The sequence below is a fragment of the Equus caballus genome, chromosome 8, assembly GCF_041296265.1.
Source record: "Equus caballus isolate H_3958 breed thoroughbred chromosome 8, TB-T2T, whole genome shotgun sequence".
Classification (NCBI taxonomy): domain Eukaryota; kingdom Metazoa; phylum Chordata; class Mammalia; order Perissodactyla; family Equidae; genus Equus; species Equus caballus.
The window spans coordinates 4726189-4753105 of NC_091691.1; the positions used below are offsets into that span (position 1 = coordinate 4726189).

General features: G+C 58.7%; 1 protein-coding gene across 4 annotated transcripts; it reads right to left on the minus strand.

Moving 5' to 3' along the window:
• Positions 1 to 691: 691 nt before the first annotated feature.
• PPM1F (protein phosphatase, Mg2+/Mn2+ dependent 1F) lies at positions 692 to 26365 on the minus strand. 4 transcript variants are annotated; one of them, XM_023646804.2, is made up of 8 exons: positions 26251 to 26365; positions 19414 to 19661; positions 14296 to 14435; positions 9242 to 9444; positions 8376 to 8564; positions 6483 to 6626; positions 5513 to 5606; positions 692 to 4287 (listed from the first exon to the last, which is right to left on the minus strand). In XM_023646804.2, exons 2-8 carry the CDS (start codon positions 19608 to 19610, stop codon positions 3935 to 3937), a joined length of 1320 nt encoding a protein of 439 aa, XP_023502572.1. In that variant the 5' UTR covers positions 19611 to 19661; positions 26251 to 26365; the 3' UTR covers positions 692 to 3934. The 4 variants fall into 4 exon arrangements, with proteins under 4 accessions (XP_023502572.1, XP_023502573.1, XP_070131360.1 ...); XM_023646805.2 differs by lacking the exon at positions 26251 to 26365 and adding an exon at positions 26073 to 26210; XM_070275259.1 differs by lacking the exon at positions 26251 to 26365 and adding an exon at positions 25798 to 25898.
• Positions 26366 to 26917: the final 552 nt, after the last annotated feature.

Here is a 26917-nt window from a genome sequence, read left to right on the forward strand (position 1 = left end):
CCTGGAGTGGGAGGGGCCCTGGGAGCTCTCAGGGGTGACTTGGGAAGGACTGGGAGAAATCAGGCCCACAGGCCCCCAAGTGGGCCAGAAGGGGCCTGGGGCAAGGAGAGCAGGCAAAGGCTCGGGGTCCAGGGCAGGGGCTGGGGTGGGAGGGATGCAGAATCCCCGGCTAGCTGACCCCCAAACGGCCCCAACAGCACAAGTGCCACCCACGTTTGGGGGAACAGTTCAGGCGGCATTTTGAGGCTGTGGCTCAGCAGCGCATGTGTGGAAGCATTTTGACATTTCCTGTTCCTGGAGGTCTGAGTTCAGCCAGGAGCACGAGCCCTGCGGGCAAGCTGCTCACCTGCCCTCCCATCTGAGAGTCACGCTGGGAGGGTCTCCATCTTCAGGGTCCCTGGGCTACTTCAGGCTCCTGTGGGCTCCCCAGTGTCATGTGAGGTCCCCAGTGCCTCGCCCCGCTCCTGTCAGCCCTGCACAGGCGCACCGTGAACACACCCCCTGCTGCCAGCGAGGGTGGGCTCGGAGCCCAGGGATGAGCCCCAGATTGGGCTGGCTGGGATCTCTCCTGAATGCATCTGCTCTCAGCAAGGAGATTGTGGATGGCCCCCCCAGCAGCTGCCAAGCACACCTGGACACCCAGGGGGACCCAGCGCTCGAGGTGAGAGAAGGTAGGACTCTGGCGACAGGGTTTCACAACTTGTGGTTTATTGACACTTGAGCACAGTGGCCCTGGGAGGAGACTGCCCTTCTGGCCCCCTCACGCTAGGACTTGTCCCTGTGGACAGGGGGACCGCCATCCTGTCTCAGAACAAGACCCCCCTTGCACCACTCCCAGGAACCCACTGAGATGTGCGGATAAACCCTTGGCGAGGCCGGCGTGGCACGTTTGGCAAAGCTAAAGCGCAGGCCTCCTGGGGCTGCCCCCTTGGGCTACAGCCAAAATCAAACCAAAACAGCTTATTTTGCACAGGCCCACCCGGTTTCCGTTTAGCTCGGGTGGGGGCCAGGTCCAGGAACAGCCAGAGCTGCCCCCCAGCCCTGGGAATACTGCTGAGGTAGCCGGGACGCAGGGGAAGGGGCGAGGCCGGGGGCCGCGTGCCGGCCCAGGGAGGGCGGGGAGGCAGGACTGCGGCCAAGGGCAGGGGTCGTCAGAAATGACCGCGGACCTCAGAGAGCCTGTGCTTCTCCCGTGGGGCCCGCCTGTCACTCTCCCCCCATAACACATCCATTTCCTAGTCCTGGACTCCAAGGACAGTCTGGGTCAGGGAGGCCACGCGTTTGCCTCCAGGGTGTCAGCAGGTTGGGAGCTTGACTAGAAGCCCCTGGGGGCCCGGCGGCGCCCTGCCCCTCCCAGGCCCCCCACGCCTGAGGAGGGAGCCTACGCTTCTGCCACCCCCGCTGCTCAGCATCAGCCCTACCTGTGAAGGCAGGGCCGGCTCTCCAGCTTTTGCACCCACGTGAGGTGCTGGCATCTGCAGCGATTCTTTTCCAACCCACTTAAATTTAAGAATAGACACCAATAGTACTTAATCACCCCTCCCTGCTGGCGGTGGGCGGGGCCTCAGCACCGGCAGTAGCTCCCCTGCTGCACCAGGCTCACCGCAAGCAGCCCCTGCACCTCCCAAGTTCCAGGAGCTGCTGCACAGACTCAGTGCAACCCTGTGCCCTAAAAGGGGAAACTGAGGCCCAGGGAGGGGCAACGGCTTGCTCAGCCCCAAAAATGAGCTAGTGGCAAAGCTAGGACTTGAGAAAGGGATCAAGGCTTACAGAGCAGTGCCTGTGGCCTGGAGAGGAAGTGGGCCAGGACTCGCAGAGGGTGAAGGTGCCCAGGGGCTCTGTCAAGATGGAAGAGACCTCCTCCGTGCCTGGGTGCACGCACCAGGTCAGGCCCGGGGCAGCGGGAGAGCGGGGACTCCCTTGGTCTCAAGGCAAGGACCAGCAGCTCCCAGGCTGCACCAGACAGCCAAGGCCTCTGCCAGGCAGCCTGGTGGGTGGGGGGCGGGAGCCTTTGACTCAGCCTGGCTCAGGGTGGGGGAGACACTGGGACAAGCATGGAGAGATCTCCTGTGCTTTGGGCCTTGGGCCGGAGCATGAACATGACCCAGACTCCATGGGGTGAAGCTCCACTCTTGGTAGCTGTCAACCGAGTGAGACTCGCAAAGAAACCATTGACCCCTCCTTCCATTAAGGTCATGCCCATGGGTGGCTGGGCTGGTAGTGAAGGGTGGGGCCACATCCCCCCTCGTGCCAGCCTGGTGCTGGGAGGGGCTCACGAGGAGGCTTCGGGCCCCCAGAAGGCAGAGGGGCCTTCAAGTTAAATGGAGCAATACCTGGTCATGTTGGCCACCAAACCCTCTCTGAGTTGCAGTGACCATGTCTGAGATGCTTTCTGTCACGAGCCCTGGAGCAAGGCACTGACCGTCCGTCTCAGCTGCTGCTTCCCTGCCGTGGGAGTGGGGGTGAGCCCTGAGGCTGCAAGCTCCTCCTTTCTTGCTGGATGGTGGACTGGCCTCAGCAGGGGCGGCTCTCACCATCCACCCCTTCCCTGGGTGAGAAGGGCCGAGGTTCCCCTCAGTGCAGCTGGGATTGCTCCCTGGGGCCCCACTACAGTGGGGGGACTCTGAACCACAGGACCTCATGGCCTTGGCGACCTGACGCCAAGCTTCCTCCCACTTCCCCCTGCCCCCCCCCACCCCGTGACATTCTCCTGAAGCCTCAGCTAAGCCAAAGCCACCCACTGCCCTTCCCAGATGTGCTGGTCTCTGCCTGCACAGCCCTGCCCACCACCGCGAGTCGGGCCCCCAGGCTCCTCTCTCCAGTGGCCCTGGCCTCTGCGGGGAGCCCTCGCCCAGCCCTGCCCCTTTCAACTCCACACGGGAGTCAGTGGCACGTCACAAAGACAGAACTCTTCCAGGAAGAACTCTAGCCCGAATCATGCCACTCTGACAAAATAAATCCTTTGTAAGAACTGCAACATGCTTGGCGGAATCCGTCAGAGGCCCGGCACTTCCAGCCTCACCTTAGGCTGTTTAAGGCACTGAATGGCTTATTAACACCACCTGGAAAAATTTTGTCTCAGTCCTGATTTAGGGGAAAAAAAATTCAGTAATACTGCAAAAGACGTTTCCCCTAAAAAAAAAAAAAATCAATACTTAGTTTCCTAAGGGATAAACCAAACACTAAGCCCTGTCTAAGTTACATGACACATCAGGTACCTTGGCACTGACGAAAAAGACAGCCCTGAAATACTGCTTCTGAATCTGACTGCTCCCTGACAAAAGACCGCAAATGAAAGGCGCGCATGGTCATTCTGAGACCCCCCTCCCCGGGCGCTCCAGGGATGGGGGACCAGGGAGGCCAGGGCAGGCGTGTCACCAGTGGTGGGCGATGCAGCAGACCAGATGCCTGGTGCTCCCTTTTTTCCTGGTGGGGAAGCCGGCTCGGCCAGCAGGGACCCGCCAGGCGCATCTGCGGATCTGAGCCCTCGCGGCTGTGGGCAGCGTGGAGCCAGTGAGAAACCTGTGCCGGGCACCCAGGACGCTCTTGAAAATGTCCGTGGCTCCCAGGTCTGCCCGATGGCCCCCCATGCTGTGTCCTGCTGCCCTGAGTGCTCGCCTGGCGCCTGTGGCCTCTGGTCCAGCCCCTGCCTGACCGGGAGCAAGGGCCGGCCCACCTCCTGGCCTTGGCTCCGTGGTGAGGTCTCTTCCTAGGCTCCCTTGGAGATCCTGCCGTCCCACTGCCTACCACCAGCAGGGCGCGACACTCACCACCCAGTGCAGATCCCATCCCCCGGGATGGGCCAATGCAAGCAACACGAGGGGCTCGGGGGCTGGGCAAAGCACTGCGCGGGCGGTGCCACCTGCACTGCTAGCCATCAGGTCCTAAGGCATCTGACGGAGGGTCACAGGGTGGGGCCAGGGGCTGGGACCTCCTAGCTTCTCGGTGGTGTGTTGGTCTCTGGCTCTGAGAGGCCAGAGGGCAAGTCCCCTGCCCCCTGGGCCCCGCCCTCCAGCAGGGCTCGGGGGTCCCTGAGGAAGACCACCATGACTGTGATGTTGTCGTGGGAGCCCCGCTCCCGGGCTGCAGCCACCAGCTCCTCGGCGACGTGTAGCCCACTGCCCTGCTGCCTGACCAGGTGGCTCTGCACGAGGCCAGCAACCTCATGGTGGGGGACAACGTCGAAAAAGCCGTCGCAGGCGAGCAGCAGGTAGTCCTCGGAGCCCGTCAGCTCCTGGGAGGCTGCATCCGCCTCCCCAGACACGTAGGGCTTCTGGAAGACATCCCCTGGGTATGAGAGAAGCGCCTCACGTCAGAGGGCCCCGCTGCCTCCTGCTCCCACCCGTCCTGCCAGGTCTCGCCTCGCTGTGCCCCGCAGATGCTCATGGGACGAGGATGCTCACAGGACGAGGGCACAGGGGTGAAAAACTAATTTCATACGGTCCTAAGCGCTATGGGAAACACAAAGGAGGACCTTGTGACAGGTCGATTCTGGTGTCCCTGAGGGCAGCAAGGCCAGAGTTCAGCTCCAAAGAGCAGCTTTCTCACTTCCAGGGGAGCCAGGCCCCAAGCAGGGTGGCTGAGGACACTGCACAGGCCGTGGCTGTGGCCCTGGCCCTCCTGAGCTCCTGACAGCTCCTAATGGGCACCTCAACTAAGTGTGTCCAAAATGCTCGCTCTTCCTCCCTCACACCTGCTCTTTCAGTCTCCCCATCGCAGAAAACAGCAGGACGATCCCCCCCAGGTCCTTATGCCCGAATCTGCAGGTTCCCTCTGACTCTCCGCCTCACGCCCCACACCCAGTCCATTAGCAAGTCCTGTCGGCTTTACCTTCAAAATGCATCTCGAACCCACAGCCCCCTCCTCGTTTCTACAGCTCATGCCTCACCCAGACCCCCGCAGAGCTTCTGGTGGGCCCCTCTCCTTCCACTCCTGCCCGACAGCCCCTTCTCCACGGAGCGGGAACTGGCCCTCCTCCCGCCCGGGTGCCCGGGCCAGGCAGAGCAGCGAGGAGGCGGGCTCTGCGGAGGCAGCACTGTGCGCTGCGGGGGGCAGTGGAGCGGGAGGTTGCTAAGTCCTCGGAGGGAGACGTGAGGCTGTGAGAAAACAGGACAGGTGCTCTCTTTACTTCAGATTTTAAAAGATAGAAAAAATCATCAGCATGATGCGGGGAGGGGAGTAAGCCTCACGTATGGAATGTTGAAAAATGATCTTCCAGCATGTGGAGCAGCTAGCCAAGGGTTTCCTACTAGATTTTTCTGAGGAACTGTTTCCACAAAGAGAAAATAACACATAACTTAAACTGCAATTATTTGTGCGAGACGAAAGTTTCTAAGGGGTCTGCACCTGCGCTCTCTAAGGTCACCAGAGTCCCTTCACAATCTGATGGATGGCACCACCCTGTAGGCCGGCACATGACACCGCCGCCCAAACAGCTGGGCGAGCCCGTGGCCTCGAGGGGTCAGGAGGCCTGGGCTGGGGAAGCCGTGCCCTCCCTCCCTCGCCTCCTCACCGATGGCTCTGGAGACAGCCAGGGTCCCGTTGACTCTCCAGCAGTCCATGTGAGACACGAAGCCACCCAGCGCCTCGATGCGCTCCCGCTCGTCCTGCAGGAGACACGAGAGTGGGGCCCGGGCACGCGAAGGGCGGCTGCCTGGTGTGGTGCTGTCACCCGAGAGCAGATGAGCTGCTTTTGGAGATGGCATTGGGAGCCACGGCTCTTGAACAATGCCCAAACGAGGCACCAGTGAAACAGTGGGAATGACAAATAGCCTCAACGACCATCAGTTGCAGGAACGGCTAAATGGGTTATGGTGCCAGCACAGACGGACCACCCTTGGCGGACGGCCGTGGCCTCCGAGTCTCGGGCTCAGGGAGATGCTCAGGAGGCAGCAGAGAGCGCGCACCCCAGGGTCAGAGAGCGGGTCCCTCAGCTGCCTTGCCTCCTTTGTGGGCTGCTGGGACCTTGAGACCCAGCATGTGCTGTGTGTGGCCACTCGGCAGGGTTGCGGCCAAGTCAAGACCCTGAGGCTCAGACAGGTGAGTGATCTCTGGGTCCCAGCATAGGCCCAGCCTGAATCCTTCAACCCCAGCTCAGCGTCGTCTCCTCCCTGAAGCCCTCCTCCCCCACAGCCCAGGTGGTCGGCTGCTCTTTGCCCATGTGCATGACAGGACCCTGCATATTGACCCCCTCACTGGGCTGCCTGCCGGGGCAGAGGGCCTGGCTCCCCGCTGCAGCTCAAGGCTCCATGTCGCTGTGACAGGAAGGGGTCACTCTGGATGCCTGGCTGTCAATGCCCCAAACTTCAGGGGACTCCAGCCACTCGAGACAGGCAGGGGAGCCCTCCCTCTGGAGGAGCACAGGAGCGTCCAGGAAGACGCGCTGCTTTACGCCCTCATCCACCCGACTGTCTGCTTCCCTGCAGGGCCCAGCACGGTGGGGGCCGGGGGTGTCCCAGGCACGGATGGAAGGAGCCCCTTACCTGTCGCTCGGGTCTGTGCGGCTCCATCAGCTTCACCACCTGTCCCTGCTGCACCAGGATGACCTGAGAGTCTCCGAGCCAGGCGACGTGCAGGGTCTTTCCCGCGATGAGCGCGCACACGCCGGTGGTGCCGCTCTGCAGCCGCTGCAGGGAGAGAGGCCCGCCTGGGTGAGGGCGTGGCCGGGTGTCCACACCACAGGCACACACCCGTCCGGACGGACAGGATGCTGCAAGACGGCTCGGCCGGCAAGGGGAATGGACAGCGGATGCGCACAAGGGCCCCCAGGACTCTCATAAGGCTTATGCTGCGAGGAAGGAGAGCACGTCCTGTGTGGTCCCGCTGATCAAACTCGAGAGAACACTGCAGCCTGCGGTGTCAGAGAGCAGACCAGCGGGTGCCGGGGGAGCAGGTGGGCAGCAGGGGGACAATGAAGGGCGGGAAGAAGCTCAGCAGGGATGGATATGTCTGCTCCTGTGGTGACGGTTACTCAGTGTAGACAAATGCCCAAACCTATCAAATTGTATCCTTTAAATGTGTGCAATTTATGCGTCAATTAGATTTCAATGAAGCTGTTTTAAAATCATAACAAACTCAACACCTGCTTCAGAGAATCCTTTCTCTACTCTGAGAGGCAGCCTTGAGCTCAGGGACCCTTCCCAACTCCTGGGGTGACGGTGGCCAGGAGGGATGGGCGTGCCAGCTTGTCAATGGGCTCCCACCTTACAGCCTTGGATGCTGTGTGGCTTTCTGTTAAGATGCAAAGTCCAGCTTTGCTGCTTTCTGCTGAGGTCCATGCTCAGAGTGTCTGGCACACTGCACTCCCTCCTGAGTCTCCTTTGAGCTACACCAACCGGGGCAGGCCTTTTAAGCTCTCTGGGCCTCAGATTCCCAGGGACTCTGGACACGACCGTAGTATCTGCCCCGCAGGGCTGCTGGAGGACCACTGAGTCTATAGCGAGGTGCTGTGGGCAGTAAGCTGATGGGGCGGTGGGGGGTGGGCAGCAGTTGCGACACGTTCTTTCTTCTTTCAGATGGCTGTAACTGCTGAGGAAAGAGCCCCCCAGCAGACAGCAGCAGCTGCCGAGACCCTACCCGGGAGAGCAAGGGGAGGCGGGGCTGGGCCTTAACCAAGTGTTTTGTTTTCTGTGGCTTTGACAAGTCGGTGGACTTGCTAATCCTGGAGAGAAGGCCCCTCCCAGGGCTAATTCTTAAAGACAGCAAACGTCTGGTGGGAGTGCGCCCTTCACGCACAAGCCGGCTGGGGCTTCAATGGCCTCCTTTGTTCCTCATGCCAGGCCACTGTTTCCCTGAGCCTGGAAGGCCGGGGAAGGCCCCCAAGCCCGCAGCCCGTCGAGGGTCTTCACACTCTCAGGTCCTGTGTTTCTGTGACTTGCCTACCCTGCCTCACCCACGCCTTCCTGCGGAGTCCCCAGTGATGGCTTTGGCCACGCCACCCCTACTCCCTCTGCCTCCTGACCCACCCGGTGCTTCTCCGCGTGGCCCTGCATGGCCTGGCCTCTCCTCTCGGGAACTGTAAGTCATAAACTCCTTGTTCAAGGCAGGCGTCTCTGTGCCTGTCGTCTTATCACACCTGATTCAAACAAAACCCTGGGCACAGTCTAAGAGAGGCTGCCCTCCTCCATGAGGCCTCACGCCCTCTGCAGCTGTGGGGCCAGGCGTGTGGGATCAGGGGCAAGCTTTATGCTGCTTCTATTCAAATGAAACACACGCCCCCTTCATTGTAGGAAGGAAATGGCACGACTGCCAGCAGAGCTTGCTGAGGCCCTTCTGAGGCAGTGAACCACTTGGATTTCTCTCTCTGCAGGGTCAGGTCTCCCTGGCGCTCCCCGCTCCTGCCCTCAAACTGCACGAGCCCACCTACGAGTTCTCACCTCTCGCTTGGCTTTCCACAGAAACATCTCGTCGGTGCGCCGGAAGGCTTCCCTGAGGGCCCCTGCAGGGTCTGTAGGTAGCTCCGGCCGGCGGGCAGCATGGGCATGCACGTGTGCAGCAGCGTACCTCGCAGCGTCCACCCCGCCGTGACCGTCAAACACGGCAAAGTAGGCGCGGTCCACGGGGTCCTGGTGGGGACACAGTGGGAGTCACAGTCCTGCCCGCTGGCCTCGAGCCTGACCAAGGCCGTGCCCCGGCCAGCGGCTCTCACTTGGTGGGGGAGCCCGGGTGCCGATGGGGTAGGGTCTGGAAGACCAGCATGGCCTTTGCCATCAGACAAGCCAACCTGGTTCAAGCACTTATGAGCTGGGAGATTTGGAAAAGGACAACCCTCCAGGGCCTCAGTTTCACCTCTGTCCCGAGTTGCTGGGAGCATAAGATGAGGTAAGATGTAGCAGGTGGCGCGGGGGCTGGAGACAGAGCAGGGCTCAGCAATCCTGAGCCTGAGATAAGCGTGGCGCCTGGGGCCTCCCCTCCTAACAGACGTGGGCAAACTACGCCCTTTCTCCAGTCCCTCAGCTGGGAAGTCTAGGTGGCTGATGGCTGTCCTGGCCCGGAAGTGCCGGGACAATGAATGGGGCTTCCCAGGCCCCCTGGGAAGGGCTCTGAGAGCCGTCCGGCACTTCGGCCTCCAGGTGGCCACTGCAGGCATCACTCCTGCCTCAGCTCTGGCCGGCAGCTCTGCTTGCACCCAGGGTGGCCCCCACCCGCCACGCAAGCCCTCCTACACTGTCCTGATCAGGGACACCAGCCTCACACGCCACCCCGGGGCCCGGGAGGAGGGCACTGGAGGTGGCACACTCACGGACAGGCCGAAGAGCTGGTTGAAGGCCGAAAGGCACACGTGCCGGTCCTCCATCTTGCGGCGAGTGTTCCGGATGGCGTGGATGGAGACCAGCCACTGCCTCTGCGGAGCCTGGGCAGTCGAGGGCACCTGCTTCTGCCACCGGCTGCATACTTCCCAGAGCTGGTTAAAGAAAGTCCTCACCAGGCCCTCAGCATCCAGCACTGATGGGCAGGACGGCGGGTTGTTAGGGAGCACCAGGCAGGCCAGACGAGGCTCCCACTCTCTCTGTCCCCCTTTCCTGGGGCCCCTGAAGCTTTCAACAGCCCTGTCACAGGCCTGCACAGGCCCAACCAGCCCGTCACCCCCCAGGGCATTCTGAGCACACTAGCCTAATACACTATGTGTGACAGCCTGAGTCACTGGCCGTGAGAAATGTCCAGCTTGGCAATCCGTGCCAGGAGCCTCCTGTCCCACAGTGGAGCAGCGCCCCTCATGGAAGCCCATCCCAAGGAAAGGCAAAGATAATTTAAGAACTAAGTACAGAATCATTTATAATTGTGCATTAATTAGAAACAATATATATCCAATGATAGAGTAAATTATGGTCTGTTCTCTTGACAAAGAATTAAGCTGCTATTAAAAATGATTTTCACAGGGCCAGCCTGGTGGCACAGTGGTTAAGTGCGCACGTTCTGCTTTGGTGGCCCGGGGTTCACTGGTTTGGATCCCAGGTGCAGACATGGCACCGCTTGTCAAGCCATGCTGTGGCAGGCATCCCACATATAAAGTGGGGAAGATGGGCACGGATGTTAGCTGATGGCCAGTCTTCCTCAGCAAAAAGAGGAGGATTGGCAGCAGATGTTAGCTCAGGGATAATCTTCCTCCAAAAAAAAAATAAAAAAGATGTTCGTAACTAAACATGCAACTGCCCTATAACCCAGCAACTGCACCCCTGGGCATTTATCCCAGAGAAATTAAGACTCCATTCACACAAGGACCTGTGCTCGGCTGTTCACAGCGGCTTTAACTGGAACAGCTGGAATCGGCCTAGATGTCCTTCAACACGTGAACGGTTAAACAAACTTTGGTACATGGTGCCACGGAACACTACTCACAGAAGAAAAGGAGCAGCTCCCGACACAGACAGCGGGAAGAACCTCCAGAGAACTACGCCAAGTGGAGAAAGCCAAGCCCCCCACACTACATCCTGTGTGACCCCGTCTGTACGCACCCTGACCTGACAAAATTACACAAATAGAGATGATTCATGGTTGTCAGGGGGTCAGGACGTGGGGGGTGTTAAGGTGGCCGTAAAGGATGAGGGATCCTTGTGGGATGACACTGTTCTGTGTCTCGGCTGTGTCAAGGTCCTGGTCGCGAGACTTCCCTGTCGTTTTGCAAGATGTTACCTTTGGGGGAAACTGGGTGCAGGATGCATGGGATCACTCTATATTATTTCTTACAACTGCATATGAGGCTTCAGTTATCTCTAAATACAGTTGAATTAAAAAAACTGAAGGCGCTGGCCTGGTGGTGCAGCGGTTAAGCAGGCACGCTTTGTTTGGGAGGAGCAGATCCCGGGCATGGACCTAACACCGCTCATTAAGCCATGCTGTGGGCGCCCCACATACAAAATAGAGGAAGACTGGCACAGATGTTAGCTCAGGGCCAATCTTCCTCACAAAACAAACAAACAAAACCTGAAGAGTAAAAGAAAAATGGGCTTTTACAGAGTTTGCAAGTATGTAAAATGCTTATGTCATGATATTAAGGAAAAACATTCATGTTTAAGAAAAAATGTTGTAGCGGCTGGCCCCATGGCCGAGTGGTTAAGTTTGTGCGCTCCGCTGCAGTGGCCCAGGGTTTCGCCGGTTCAGATCCTGGGTGTGGACGTGGCAGCGCTCATCAGGCCACGCTGAGGCAGCGTCCCACATGCCACAACTAGAAGGACCACAACTAAAATATACAACTATGTACTGGAGGGATTTGGGGAGAAAAAGCAGGATAAAAAAAAAAAGATTGCTAACAGTTGTTAGCTCAGGTGCCAATCTTAAAAAAAAAAAAATGTTGTCAAAAAAGGGAGGGTAGAATATTCCACACACAGTTTGATGATGAGTACATGAGAAAGCTTTCCACCTCTTGGACCCAGAAAATGAAAGGCAGGAAAGGCCTACAACCAAAATGTCAGCGTCAGCGTCGGCAGGTGCTGGTTCTGTGGGTGCTGTTTTCCTTCCATACACTTTTTTTCAGTGCTTTCTCAATTTTCCATGACAAGTGTTAGCTCCAGGTGATGGTTTTAAAATACATCCATAAATTTTTTGATACTTCTCCTTTCAAGAGTGGGAGCCTAATTCCCTTCTCTGGAGTGTGGGACTTTGTGACCTGCTTCTCATGAATAGAATAAAACGGAAGTGACTGTGAGCGGCTTCAGACCCCGGGTCCTAGGAGATGCTGTGGCTTCCACACTGCATGTTCCCTCTCTGTCTCCCTCGTGAATCACTGGCTCTGGGGGAAGCCAGCTGCCATGCTGTGAGGATGCTCAAGCAGCCCGGTGGAGAGTTCACATGGTGAGGAGCTGGGGCCTCCTGCCAACAGCCATGTGACTGGACCATCTTGCAAGTGGAACCTCTGCCCCACAGGCCTTGGTCTGACCGCAACCTCATGAGAGACCCTGGGCCAGAAGCACCAGCTCAGCTGCTCCCAATTTCCAGACCCAGGGAAATGGTGGGATAATAAAAGTTTATTGTTTTAAGCCGCTAAATTTTGGGGCAATTTGTTATGCAGAACAGGTAATACCCCCCACAACATGAATTTTAAAACAGAAGCCCAAATCTTACCTCAACCTGACTTCTAAAGAAAAGATTAACGGGGAAAGGTCCAAAGGAAACCTCGGATGCCGTACCTCAGAGACTCAGTTCATTTCGATGCACAAACCCCTCCCGGCCCAGGTGCGTTGGTTCACAGGCATAGGTGAGTCAGGGCTGCTCACCTGCTGGTGGGGGTGGGGCTCAAGGGCAAGTAACTGAAAACAGGGCAGACTCTGAGGAGTGTCACAGGCCATACCAGAGGGACTCAGCGAGCTGGAGAAGGAAGAGCTCCTGCCCAAAGGTGGTGGCTACAGGAGAAGGGCTGAGGCCAGGGAAGGCCTGGAGGGTCTGTGAGCGCAGGAGGCCACTCGGACACACATCCCAGGGAATCCATGCATCAAGGGCGGGGCGGGCGGGGGAGGGGACTGCGAGCCGCTACCACACCCAGGACACAAGGGCCATTCAGGTGTTCGGGAGAACTGGTGGCCAGCAGGGTGGTCTGAGGGGCTGTGGGTGCGGGAAGGCTCAGCTCAGGGGAGACAGGACCTCATGGGAACTGCTCACTGGGGAGGGGCCGGCGCGGGGCTCTGCCTGCCCGGGCCACACAGTCTTAGTCATGGCTCTGCCCCTGGTCAGTGATTCTTAGAACACCCGCCACGACGCTAATTTTGCAAGTATGGCTTTGAGATGATAGACTACTGAGTTCGGCTCCCATGACAGGTCGGAGGGCAGGGTCCGGCTGCAACTTCCTCCTGCGTGGCGCCTCCCTCCTCCACCCCAGGCGCGGGGAGCCCCCACATGAAGGGCCACACTGGTGACGGCCGCACTGTTCCTTCCCGCCAGCAGGTGGCGCCGATTTCCTGCCGGGACAGCAGGGCTGGCCGGCGCTCCCTGTGGGCGCCTAGAGCCAGGCAGTTTTGCAGAGGACAATGGGTGTCCGTCACTGTGCACGGGGTCTCCTGCACCTAGGAGGCGGGAGTGCGCGGCTGTGCTGGAATGGAACCCGGGCAGGGAGCCAGGGAAAAGGGCGCGGCACTCGGACGAGAGGGGTCGGCACCCACTGCAGCGAGAGGCTGCCGTGTCTCTTCCCTCTTCCCCAGCTCTTCCTGCTCTCCCCGCGATGAGGGCACTAATGCTGAGTTTGAAGCAACAGTCAGATAATAACTGTGACAGGAAGGAGGGGTGTGTTACATGGTAACACACACGATATATAAATGCATCAGGTCAACACACTGTACACCTTAACCTTAAACGATGTTATACACCGGTTACATCTCAATTAAAAATAATAATAAAGTAACAAGTCAGATGGGCATGGCAAAGGAAGGGAAATCCACTGAGGTTCCCCCTGCGCAGCCAGCCAGTGCCCGGCCGAGACCCACTCTGCTCTGCATCCAGCTGCCTGCAGCCCCCCCGTGGCCTGAGCGGCACCCTTCTCCAGCAGGCAGGGAGCCACGCCGCCTGTGCCAAGCCCAGGCCACGGCACACCCCGCCACAGTCCATGGGCCGGGCGGCTCCCGCTCTCTGTCCCACATGAACCGACACTTGGGGGAAATACGAAAGGAATTATTAATAAAGCGAAAGAAAGACATGCAAAATAAGAGCCCTGCCTTTCTATGAGGAGGCTCCCTCCGGCTCTGGCTCCTCTGGCTGTGCGATGTGGCTCAGGGCCCACCTGCTGCCTGCTGTCCCGGGGACAGGCAGGCAGACAGGCCTCCACTGGCGCCTCCCCGAGCTCTCATGGACACCACTGAGTCTCCACCTGACAGGGTCCTGAGGTGGGCCAGCCCAGGCAATGGGCCCGAGCGCTGGCATTTTCTACCAGCTGGACCCCGAGGCTGCCCCTGGGAACCGCTCCCACGTCACCACGGGGTGATGTCAGCTGAGGCAGAAGAGCAGGTGTTCGATGTGAGTTAGCACCTTGGTTTCCCCCCATGTAACACGGGATGAGCGTTATTCATCTCCTGGGCTGAATCAGTGAGTTGGCTGTGGCGCTCCCCTCGCCGACCTCATGCCAGTGTGCGTGCTTCCTCTGCATCTCAATTCTGCCACCCTGTCGTGAGCATGCGCACCCGGCGCTGCCCCTTCCAGCCCTCATCATGTGAGGCCCACAACCGCCCTTCCGCCAGCAAAACGGGGATGGAAACGGAGTCCAGGTGAACCCTGACATCTCCCAAACTGGTGCTCCCTTGCAGCCTGTCCCTTGTCTGGCTGGTGAGTCTGTCACCTGTTAAGCCCCAGGGCCCCAAGAGGGGCAGAACTCACAGGTCACAGGGGCCTTCTCCTCTTCTGCGTCGTCATCCTCCTCCTGCCTGGGCTTCTTCCTGAATTCGGAAAGGTCCGCCTGCAGCAGCTTGGAAACTGCCTCATGGGCCAGACACGAAGCAAGTGGTGGCGGAGCATTCCTGGGGACGGGAACGCGATGTGAAGTGGAGCTGGCTCCTCGGCAGAAGCCAATACCCCAGTGCCCACCCAGTGCTCCAGATGGAGACTTTGGGCTCCTCGCCACTCAGGGAGGCCCTTCTGGAGGCAGTGATGACCAGTCACACTGCAGTGTATGGCCCCAATGAGCAGGTCGGCCTCCGGTCCTCAGGGAGCTGGACAGGATGTCCATGCAATGCCATTTACCGGGGCATGTGCGGTACCAAACGTGGGTTGGGGCTGGTGGGGAGGGGGGTGTCACAGACGCATAAGATTGTCTGCTGGTCTTGGTGGCCAGGTCAGACAAACTGCCCAACATCCAGCCTGATGAGAACTCCTGGTCACCAACACCAGCTGGGGAGCCCTGGGGGTTGGGGATCTTATGGGCTGAACTGTGTCTCTCAAACTTCACATGCTGAAGGTCTAACCCCTCAGTGCCTCAGAATGTAACCTTATTTGGAAATAGGGTTGCTGCAGATGCAATGAGTTAAAATGAGGTCATCGTGGAGTAGGATGGGCCCCTAACCAATAACAATGCTGTCCTTATCAAAGGGGGCATCTCGACACAGGCACACACACGTAGAAGCCATGTGAAGATGGAGGCAGAGACTGGAGCGTGGAGCCCACAAGCCAAGGACCGCCAGCATCAACCGGAAGGAACCAGTCCTGCCAACACCTTGATCTGGGTCTTCCAGCCTCTAGAACTCCAAGACAATACATTTCTGTTGTTTAAGACACTAGGCTGTGGGACTGCGTTATGTCCACCCCAGGAAAGGAATCCAGGAGCATGGGACCCGAGGACTGTGCCTGGAGGGCGTGGCTGGGCACCACCCTTGGGGTCCCTGGGCAAAGCAGGCCACTGGGCAGCTGGTGCAAGAATGCACTGGGCGGGGGGCAGGTGTCAGGGCAACAGGGAGCCACGACCTTGGTGTGTTTTCAAGAGGGATGTGACATGATCAGATCAGGCTTTTAGACACCTACCCTGGACTGCAGGGTGAACACTGGGGAGAGGCCAAGGTCCAAGTTGGGCAAGGCTTGGCAGTGGAGGGGAGGGGACAGAGCAGGCATTGGGCAGGGGACTGGATGGGAGATGGAGCCTTGGAATGAATGGGGGTGGGGGCTGCAGCTGAAGGAGCTTGCCAAAGAGGAGGGGCAGAGAGGAGTTGGGGGGCTGGGAGCAGCTGGGGATGTGGGGTAACCCCAGCAGTGGCTGCCTGGGCCATAGAAGCGAGATTTGGCTGACTGCTTCGAAGGGCACAGAGAGGTCACCCAGAACAGAGCTGAGGGGGTGTAGGCAGGGCTGGGAAAGCCAATTAACAGAGGATTGGGAAGCTGCCCAGGAGGACAGGGAGGGCGGGCAGCAGTTCTGGGGAGTCCTGAGGATGGAGAGACTGAGGCCAGCATGGAAGGACTCTGGGAAATTCCACCACCCATGCATGTTTCCATGAGCTCCAAGCCGGCCTGCCAGTCACCTCCCTGGCTCCCTGGACACAGGGATCCATCTTCCTGGGGCCGACAGCCTCTAGGATGCATCCTGACCCTGGAATCTGCCTCCCCACCAAGGGGAGCCCCTCTTAGGCGGAGAGATGTGCACCCTTACCCTCCCCGTGCCCATCCCCAGGGGCTGGGGGCCCACGCCTGGGGAGGCGGCCATCTGCTGGAATGACACACTCGGCTTTCCCCTGAGGGCAAGGACCTCCCAACAGCCAGGTGCATGGTCATGTTCCCTTGGGGGCTGGGCGTCCATGGTGTGTCTACTGATAGTCTTAGAAATCTACCAGGATGAATTCATGATTTTTCAAAATGAGAGGGTGACTCAGGGGAGAAGCCTCTGGAACGGCCTTTGAAAAACAACCAGCCAAGACATGAGAAATGAGTTCCTCTGCCATTAGGGGATTTCCTGCCAGCCACCAGGTTTTCCTTTTTCACAGCAGGGAGAAGAGGCGCCTGTTCTGCTCCAGTGAGGTCGGCAAGGTCGTCTGTGCTGTGGCTTCCTCCAGGCCCACAACGCTGCTGGGGACAGGGGGGCAGCTTCCGGCAGGGGGACCCAGACAATGCCTGGCCGTGGGCCACAGGCCTGGCTTCCTGGACGCCCCTCCCGCCTTATCCAGGAGTCCCACCCGACAAGCCCTGGCGCTCAGGCCCCACACCACATCCCAGGATGCTGCATCACACCCGAGGATGCTGCCGTGGACCCGCCCAGCTTGGGATTTTCAAGGAACTTCCGTCCAGCAGCAGAGGTGAAGAGGTACGTAAATGCTTATGTGTAATTACGCATTACACAAGGTGTAAGTGTAAGGTGTGCACCGCTGGGTGCCTGAGGTGTGCATGGGAACACTAACATGGGGGAAGACAGGACGTCAGTCAGTGCACCCGTGACCTTGGGGCTCTGCCTTCCAGACAGTCTCATAAGGACACCACTATGGTCTGAGAAAACCCCACAGACCCACGTGCTCGGGGCCTTACACCAGAGCTGCAGGCCGGGAAGCAGAGCTCGAGGGGAGCCCGCCCAGCGTGCAGGAGTGCCCGACAGTCAAACACAGTATAGAAAACCTGTGACCACACACGTGAGCATCTGCGACTACGTAGGAAGGAACTACTAGAAGAGGACAAAAATAACTGAAAATAAACCCATTAAGATGGCTGGAAAATATAAGACTCAAAGTAATTCATTTTTAGGGAAGTCTAAGGGGGCCAAGGGGAGCTCTGCAGAGGCCTGCGCCAACCCCTCTGCCTCAGGCCCTGGCGGCCGGGACCCCTGGCCTCTCCCCCATCATAATGCTCTCAGACCTGCTCTGCCATCCTGCTAACGGACGGGACGCCTGCTCAACAACACCTGAGCCCGGGGCCTGCTGCCTCCTCCCGGCTCAGCCTCACCCGCCACCAGGGCCTCGGGGGGCCCCCGCCCCACCTCCAACAAGTGCTGGTTTTCCCTACATTTACCTTGAGACACCTTCTCTCCATCTTAACTAAAACTCACCCCTCCAAGGCCCTGCAGCCCAGCAGACCCCTCGGACCAACCCCTGATTTCTCCAGCTGAGACCTCACCCTGGGCAGGAGGGCAGGTCCCCCGTTCCTGCCACCGCCCGCCACCCTTCTCTTCCTCACCCCCTCCCATTTCCACTGCTGTGAAGCAAAACCAGCCCCATGGTCCGGGACCCTCCCCCTGGGCACATGCCTCCTCCGCGCCCCCCTTCCCTGGACCTGGGGACTGACTGCTCAGTCTGGTGCCCCTCCCAGGCCTCGCACTGTAGCTTGTCCCTCCTCTGATGCTGTGCCACCTGCCTAGAGGACCAGCTAACCCGGGCTCTGTTGTGACCCAGGACAGCTTTCCCACCTCGATCCTCAGCTCGTTTCCTCTCTATCCCCGTGGACACATCATCCTTGTCCTCTTGCTCTCTTCAGGCGCTGGGCTGCCAGCAGGGGTGGCAGGGGTACCAATCCCTCAGGGCCTGCCTTTCCTCCCACTGCCCCTGAGCCCCACAGAAGGCCTAGTGCCCCTGGGAAGCCAGACACTGAGGCCCCGGGGCCCTCGACTTCCCTCTCCCCTCTGAGTACACCACTTGCCCGGCTAGCCGGTTCCCTCTCCTCCCTCCCTTCCTTTGTGCTGGGTCCCAAGGGAGGCAGAGCTCCAGGCACCCCTTCCCACCCATCCAGCAGCCCCGAGGCAGCCTCGGGCCGGCCAATTTGCTTTACACCGCCTGCCTCTAAATTATTTCCTCAAAGCAAAACTAAACAAGCCAACACCACCCTCTGCACAGGCCACCCCCCGAGGGACACGGTCACCGGACATTTCCTCCAGAGCTCTGGGGGGCTGTGGCGGACCCCGGGGTGGATGTCCAGGATGAGGCCCTGGAGCAGGCCCTCAGCCTTCCTGCTTAGCGACGCGGGCTCAACTTGCTGACTCTGCCAGGGCCTTGGGGTCCTGTCAAGCAGGCCCTCAGAGGATGTGCAGATGGAGGTGACCTGCCACAAAGGAAGCATGCTTGGGGACACTAAGATGCCAGTGCACAGACACTGGGGCATGTCCCAGCTTTAGGAGATTTGCAGATGACCTGTGAATGATGCAGCGACTAGGGATGGTGGTCACGGCCCTTGGGGGAGGGACAAGGCTCACATGGACACCATGTGGCCTGCCAGCCCGCACCGCCTTGCACCTCCCATGGGGGCTGCAGGCAGGCCCGCTGCTCTCTATCCTGCCCGTATCTGCGAAGCTGGTTCTTGTGTCTCCTCTCTGCACTGGGGACACGGCCTGGCCCTGGCCCGCCCTGAGCATGAGGCCTCAGGCCAGTCTCTTAACCTACTTGGCCTCTGCCTCCCCTCTGTGAAATGGGACAGAAAGAGGACCTACTGTTTAGCACCTGTCATGGGTTGAATTGTGTCCCCACAAAAGAAACACTGAAGTCCTAACCCACAGAGGCTCAGAACGTGACCTTATTAGGATCTTTGCAGGTGAAAGATGAGGTCATGCTGGAGCAGAGTGGGCCCCACATCCACTAGGACTGGCGCCCTTACAAGAGGAGGAGAACAGACACAGATCGACAGGGGGTGCCACGTGAAGACACTGACACACAGGAGGACACCATGTGACGACGAAGGCCACACTGGATTGACGTGTCTAAAGGCCACAGAACACTAAGGACTGCTGGCGACACCAGAAGCTAACAGACTTTTCTCAATGGCCTTTGTTAAGAGAGCACTGCTCTGCTGACACCTTGGTGTCTGACCTCCGGCCTCCAGAACTGTGAGACCACACATTTCTGTTGTTCGAAGCCACTTGGTCAGTGGTGCTCTGTTACGGTCGCCCTGGGAGACCAAGAGAGGGATTTACAGAGGGAACACATTGACACAGGGCAGGACATGTCGGGTAGACGGCCTCCAGGGTCAAGGGCAGCACGCAGCAGACACTAAGCCCCTCACTCCCGTCCTGTGCCGCCCCCTCCTGGCAGGTGCACGGCCTACCTGCTGCCCAGGAAACCCATCGCCAGCTCGGCCAGCTCGCCTTCCACCTCCTCCTGCCTCAGCACTGTCCCTGGCACCTTCCACGGCAGAGGGCTGTCTGGGCTCAGTGGGGCTGGAAAGTCGCAGAGGAGCATGTCCAGGAAGCCCAGTGTCTCCTCTGCCATCTGGCTGCTCTCCTGTAGGGCTCCAGAGGCCATGCCCAGAGCATCCCGGGGGGCCTGCCGCCAGGGTTCCAGTTAGTCTTCACCCTGGGGAGAGATGGGAGGTCAGCAAAACCATGGGTGATCAGCGCCCTGCTCTTGGGGTACTTGGGTGTTCACCCTGCAGTGCTGAGTGCACGATGCCTTGCTTTCTCTGCTTTACCTCCAGCCATCACTCTGCAGGTGCCGCATGAAGCCTGGGGCCTCACAGCCGAAGGGCAGGGCCATCTGGCCTCATGCAGTTCAGGGGCCCAAGTAAGCAGGAGCGACAACTCTGGCCCATGTCCTAATGCAGAGGGAATGCTCAGGAGCCAAGGGAAGCGGCTCCAGGGGATGGAGCCAGGAGCAGAGGCAGCATGGACGTCTTGAAGAAGTGACAAAGAAGGAGTGTTCCTGGCAGAGGGTGGCCAGTGTGAACAAAAGGGGGCAGGAGAGGGACCCAGAGCCAGGCCACTGAGGCAGGTGAACACGGCAGGTGACCTGGGCAGCTAGGAGGTGAGGAAGTGATGTGAGCCTGGAAGTGGTACTCAGAGGGAAGAAGGAAGGAAGAGAAGGGCCAGGCTGGGCTGGTGACAGGGTCACCATGCAGCAGAGGGCCAGGCTGGGCTGTTATAGAGATGGAGAAGGGGAGCAGGAAGGGCTCCCCAGAGGCCTTCCCAGGGCGCCAGTGGGAGAGAAGCTGAGGGTTAACCCAGGATGGTCGGGGAGGTGGAGTGGCTCACACTTAGGACGGGGGAAGGCCTATTAAATCCTCTCCACAGGAGGAGTCCAACCAGCGTGAGCTGGAGGAGAGGTGCTGTGGACAGCCCAGAGCCTGACCCACTGCCCTGGGTACCAGCTCCCACCTCGAGGGCTCCTTTTTTTTTTTTTGAGGAAGATTAGCCCTGAGCTAACATCCGCCACCAATCCTCTTTTTTTTTTTGAGGAAGATTAGCCCTGAGCTAACTGCTGCCAATCCTCCTCTTTTTGCTGAGGAAGACTGGCCCTGAACTAACATCCATGCCCATCTTCCTCTACTTCATATGCGGGATGCCTACCACAGCATGGCATGCCAAGCGGTGCCATGTCCGTACCCGGGATCCAAACCAGCGAACCCTGGGCCACCAAAGCAGAATGTGTGGACTTAACTGCTGTGGCACCAGTCCAGCCCCCAATCCTCCTCTTTTTAGTGAGGAAGACTGGTCCTGAGCTAACATCCATGCTCATCTTCTTCTACTTTATATGTGGGATGCCTAACACAGCATGGCTTGATAAGCGGCGCCAAGTCTGCACGTGGGATCCGAACCAGCGAACCCTGGGCCACCAAAGCAGAACATGCGAACTCAATTGCTGCGCCACAGGGCTGGCCCCCCTTGAGGGCTCTTTCTCCCTACATCCATAGGAAGGCTGAGGGCTTACTGGCTGCCAGGCCCTGTGCACTGCCACAACACCCCTGGGAGCCAGGACAAGCTCTCATTTCACAGATGGGAACACTGAGGCCTGGAGGGGGTAGCCCATCACCTGAAAATGGATGATGGTGTCCAGGAGGGATTCTGGAGCCCAAGCTCGTCACCACCCTACCTCACTCCTACCACACAAGGGCCTCACGCACCCACGGCTCCTGCCCCACCCTCCTCCCCAAGGTGGACCTCCAGCTCCTCAACCCTAGCTCAGGACTGCTGATGCACTGCCAGCCCACCCTCTCCACCTCACACCTGCCCCCCTTTCTCCCCAGCCTGCCCACTCCTGGGTTCATGTGCTAGGGAAGGCCCTGTCTGTCAGACACCCCGATAGCCCCGAGGGCCCACTTGGGCTCATGCCTCCCACTCACAGCCCTCCAGACCCAAATGATCCCAGAGTGTCTCCTTTCCATCATCCCTCCCACCCCACCCTCCCCTATTCACTCTTGGGGGGCTGCGGTCCAGCCCTCTCCAGGCCCTACGTCCCTGCCACCTGCTCAGCACAGGCCCTTCTCTCTCGCCCCTTCCTCTCCAGCTCTGCTGCTCCCCATGAGCCTTCCCAGGGCTGGGACACCCCCCCGGGCTTCGGTAACATTCGGGCTGGGGAACTTGCTCCTGGAACGGATCCCGTAACTTGGCCCCCAGGGAAACAAGCAGCCTTTGTTCCAGTAACAAGTTGACTTGAGAGTCCCAGCAGCACCCAAAGTCTAGGAGGAGAATTTGGGGAGCAGTCTCATAACCCGTCCCCTTCCTGAGGCCTTCCAGGTTCTGACAAGTGAATGGAAAGGCAGGACCACAGGAAAGAATCTTCCAGAATCACGAGTCTTAGAATATCTGCAGACCATGCCTCCAAACTTGGCCAAGGGCAGCTGTGGTCAGGGGTCTGAAGTTGGACGATGAAGGCAGTTCTGCCCGCTGAAGAACACAGTAGGGGAGGGGCGTCCTTGTCTAGAACTAACTTAGCAAGGCTTCTGGAAGAACAGAGAAAAACCACAGGGAGAGCATGAGGGGGAGGGGATGGGGAAGTTAAAGTCTAATCAGTGGAGGATTCGGAGGCAAAGCAGGCAAGTTAAAAGCACAGAAAACCTCTCTCTCCTCTCAGACAAGAACTGAAAAGAGTTTTAGACACATGGAAATGATACGGAAATGGGGGCACTGTGATGGAAGGTTATGGGGACAGACTTAAATTCCTTGTTACCTTTCATGTTTACTCACAAGTAGAATAAATAAAATGTAGCCATGGTTGGAAAAGGCAAACAGGTAAAAAGAACAGAACAGAACAGAACAGAAAGGGAGACCGTCAGGCCGAGAGCAGGGGGACAGCTGTGCTCTAGCGATCAGGAAGGGCTGGGAGCCCCTGGGGCGGTGAGGGTCAGCTGGGGAGAAGGCCACTGGCCAGCCAGCGCCCACCCTCACCCCCGCACCCGCACACACCCCCGGCCAGCACTAGCGCTCAGCACCAGCGCCTGCCTGGCAGAGCTGCAGAGCTGAAGCCAACGAAAAACACGATGGCATGAATTTCCCAGCAGGCGTGGACGCCCCTGGGCAGAGAAAGAGGCCAAGCTACCTCTGCTTGTGGTCTGCTCTGGCCTCCGGCTGCTTGGGGGAGAGAAGTGTGAGTAATGCACAGCACAGTGGCCTCTAAGCAACAGCCATTGTCCCTGGGCTGAGAAATGCTGCCCAGCTCCATGCAATTCTGAGTCCAGAAACAAATACTCTACAGGCACTGAAATCTCCGGTGGCTCAAGGTACGCTCATGCAAGTGTCACATTAGGATCAAAACAAGATAACAGCATGCTCATTGACCTCTCCAGATGCACAGGAAGTCCCCAGTTTTAGAAGCTCTGGCCCACACTACAAAGCACAGAACTCAAGACCCTTTACCTTCGACCTCACTTGCCAGTGGTGGTGTGTGCCAGACATTTTAGAATGCAGGGGCCTCCTTCTTGCCTCCCAGCCTTGGGATGCTGTTTCCTGGGCCTGGAGCCCCCTCCCCTGGAGTCTGCCTCTTTCTCTAGGGGTTGGTGGCCCCTCCTCTAGGCACTGCAGACTCAGTCTTGGCCGTGCCCCTGCTCAGGAGGGGCTGTGGTTGTGTGCCCTGTGCCCAGGGTCCGGTGCGGGCCCCGGGGTGCCGCCTGCAACACATGTGCTGAGTGGGGCCAGTGGGGCAAGGCAGCAGGGGAGTGACTGCTTGTGTGTGGGCTCAGCCTGCGTCTGCCAGGGCACCGGCTGGCCTACTCTCAGCTCCTGCGCCAGCTGTCCGCTTGCTAGATGGGCAGGGGGCCTGGGGCATCCTGCATGCTGAGGAACCACCAGGCTTGTTTCTGCATCACCTGGCGGAGGCGAGGGCAGAGGAGAGGAGCCAGGACGCAGATTTCCTTCTCTGGGGTCCAGCTAGAGTAAGGGACAAGAGCAATTTCCTTCCTTTTCTCAACAAACTCGTGACTCTGATGTAGCCACACGGATATGAGCAAAACAATTCCTTCCTGGGGAGTCCGGTACCTAGAGATAAAGGAGGGGGGAGGAATTCCTAACGCAAAGGAGGACCCAGAGGCAGCCCTGGGAGTGACAGGAGGGGTGGGGAATAGTGCCCTGGCCCTGAGCTCTCACAGAACCAACTGGAGGGGACAGTCTCAGGAATGACACAGTGGCCAGCAGGCAGGCAGCAGGACAAGGGGGTTGGGGATGAGGTGGAGCCGGGCCTGGTGCAGGGGGTGCTAATTGGGGAGGATGGTGAGAGGCTCAGGGGGGAGGGACTGGTGTGTAAGTCTGTGCAAGTCACCAAGGGCCTGGGGTGGGCATAGGAGAGACACTGGGTCCCAAACCCCCACTGCCACCTGCCTTGACCGGTCTGGCCAAATGTGGCCTGTGGCTGGGTCTTCCCGGCTCCTAGAACGATGTCCCTCTGCGCTGCTCACCAGCAGGCAGCCACTGTGGCAGGAATAACGGCTGCCAGGGGCCCCCGGGTGTTATCACCCTTCCTGGATCACCTCTTCTCACCTCCCAACAACCTGTTATTATCCTCACTTTACAGGTGGGGGCTGTGGCATTCAGGCCAAGCAACTTGCCAAAAGTCCCCACTAGAGTCTGACTGCAGGGCCTGGCTCCTAACTGCCACAGAAACCCCGCCCACCCCTCATGGGTCACCAGCCCTGGGATGTGGTCTCTCTCCCGGCCCCTCTTTCATTTATGTGTCCCCTGTTCTGGCGCAGCCTCTTGCCTCCGCGCTCCTGTGCCTTGCCTGTGGCATTCCATTTTGCCCTGAGACCTCTCTGATCCGAGCTCTGCTGAAATCCACCACACCTCTGTGGGCCAGCAGGTGGCTTCCGTGGCTCTAGAGAGCTTCTGCTTGCACCTGACTGGTAAAGAGCCCATTCTTTTCTTTCCATTTAAAATATTTATTTTCCTGTAGTTTACCAGTTTTGACTCAAAAGCTCAACTAATGCATATTTGTACAACTGCATTTTTCTAGGTGGCGTGGGCAAAATACTTATTGAGTCCTGCTTGACTTCAGAAGCTGAGTGCAGAAGAAAACAGCAATCCTTAGAAAAGGAAACTGTATCACTGTCACCAAGTATTATACTCATTGTTAAGTTTTTCTACAAATGGAGGATATTGTTTCTTTGTTTACAAATAATCACTGGAAAGAGTTTGGTGTAAACCCTTCCAGATCTTTTCCTACGTAGATTTTCTTTCTTTTAAAAAAATTTATGGTGAAATATACATAACATACAATTTATCATTCCATCCATTTTTCAGTGTGCAGTTCTGTGGCAGTAAGCACATGCACATTGCTGTGCAACCACCACTTTTTACAAGCTTGACTTTCTCACCAGATTATAAGCTTCCTGAGGTCAGGGGGCCCACCCCTGTCCTCTGCACGTGGCAGCTGGCAAGCATGATGGCCGAGGGAAGGGTCGGCTTCCTTCCTCCACCACCAGTGGGTGGTGTGGGCTGAGACCAGCAGCCTGAGGCCTGGCACCTTCTAAGAGGAAGCTGACAGCCTGTGGGACATGGTGGGCAGCACAGAAAGGTTTCACAGACAGGGCTGGCGTCAGGCAATATCTCAAAGGAATTCTACAAATGAACTTGTGGGGAGCTTCACAGCTTTCAAATGCTGTTCGAAGCAGTCTTCATTTTGTTTACCTCTCACAACTATGCTGACCTACGTGCGCCGTCAGTCACACTGCAGGCAAAGAAATGGGCTGCGGGGTGGTAAATAACACACCTAAGGTCGCACATGTAGGAAATGGCAAAGCTGGACTCGAACGGGGTCTTCTGATGCCTTTGTCATTTCCACCTCAGTTGCAGGAGGAAAAGAGTGAAATCTGACAATAGGCCGGATGTGGGCATAAAGGCCAGAAATGAGCCAGAGATGACCTCAGAGTGTGGCCTCACATTCTGTCCCCCCCGCCCTCCCGGCGGGAGCACAGCTCGGCCCACAGAACTTGCCCCAGAGAACTCCATGAGGACACATGTCACTCAGAACACATGTCCAGCTGAGTGGAAGGCTGCAGGAGAGGAGTCCATCACTATGGACCAGGTGTCACCACGTGTTAGCCTCTGCATTAAAATCCCTACAATCAGGTGCCATTTCTCCCTTTTGCACAGAGAGGTTAAGGGGCTTGCCTGAGGTTGCAAAGCTGCAGGTGTGGAGCCCATGCGCCCCTGCCTGAGGTTGTCTCTCACACACGCCGGGCTAAAGCAGCTGCAGCCCACGCACTGCCTTTAACTAAAACACTTACCTTAGACACACTCCGGGGAGGGTCAGGAGTGGGGACTATGGGGTCCAGCAAGAGTGCAGGGGCTGGTGGGGCAGGGGTCAGGGTGGTGGGTCAGGCCCAAATGCTCCTGGGGGGTGGGGTGGAAGGAGCCGGTCCGGGCAAAAGGGGGGCACGTCACCCCTCTGCACCCCATTTTGCCTCACGACCCTCGGCCCCCACCTGGTCTTCGGCTCGGCCACATCCCCGCCGGCCCCCCGGTTCTGCACCCTTGGCTCCCCAGGCCCCCAGCTCCCCACCTAGGGCTCCTCGGGTGCCCGCCGCTCGCCCCGCTCTTCAGCTCCCCACTCGGCCCCGGAGCCCCGTGGTCCGCTCATCTCGGCCTCCCGGCCTCCGCAGCCCCCTTCCGCCCTCCCCGGCTCCTCAGCACCCCGGTCCTGCACCCGGGCCCCCCACCCCCGGCCCCGCGGGCCTCACCTGCCACTCGGCGGCTCCGCGCCCAGCTCGCTGCTCTGGCCGGCCCCGCCCACTTCCCGTCCCTGGCCGCGGCGGGCGCGGCGCAGGCGCAGTGGAGCCCCGGGCGGGCGGGGCCGGGCCTCTGCTGCCCCCTGGCGGTCTCCCGGCCTGTGACTGAGGCCCTTTCGTTTCAGGTGAAGCGATGCGCTCCACCTGGAGGGTCGCCGTGGGCACGCGGCCCACATGCCCGGCTCTGCAGGCAAGCCGCTCACTGGCGAGTTGCTTCACTTCTCAAGCCTTGGGTGGGTGAGTAGATGCGGGAAAGCGATCCCAACTCACAGCGCCTAGAAATTAAGCAACTTGTGCAGTCAACAGCTGGTAAGTGGCAGAGCAGGGATGCAAACCCAGACTGCCCAGGGCCGGCCATCCATCAGGCAAGCAGGCACAAGGCCTGGGGCTGACCATATTATTAGGGGTTGTGTTGGTTTCCTCTCGCTGCTATGACAAATTACCACAAACTTACACAAATTTATTATTTAGAGTTCTGGAGGACAGAAGTCCACAAGGTCCCAAAGGAAGTGCAGGGTGTCAGCAGGATGTGTTCATTTCTTGGGGCTCCAGGAGGACTGATTCTCTTGCCCCATCAGCTTCTAAAGACTGCCCATTCCGGGCTGATGCCTCTTCCGTT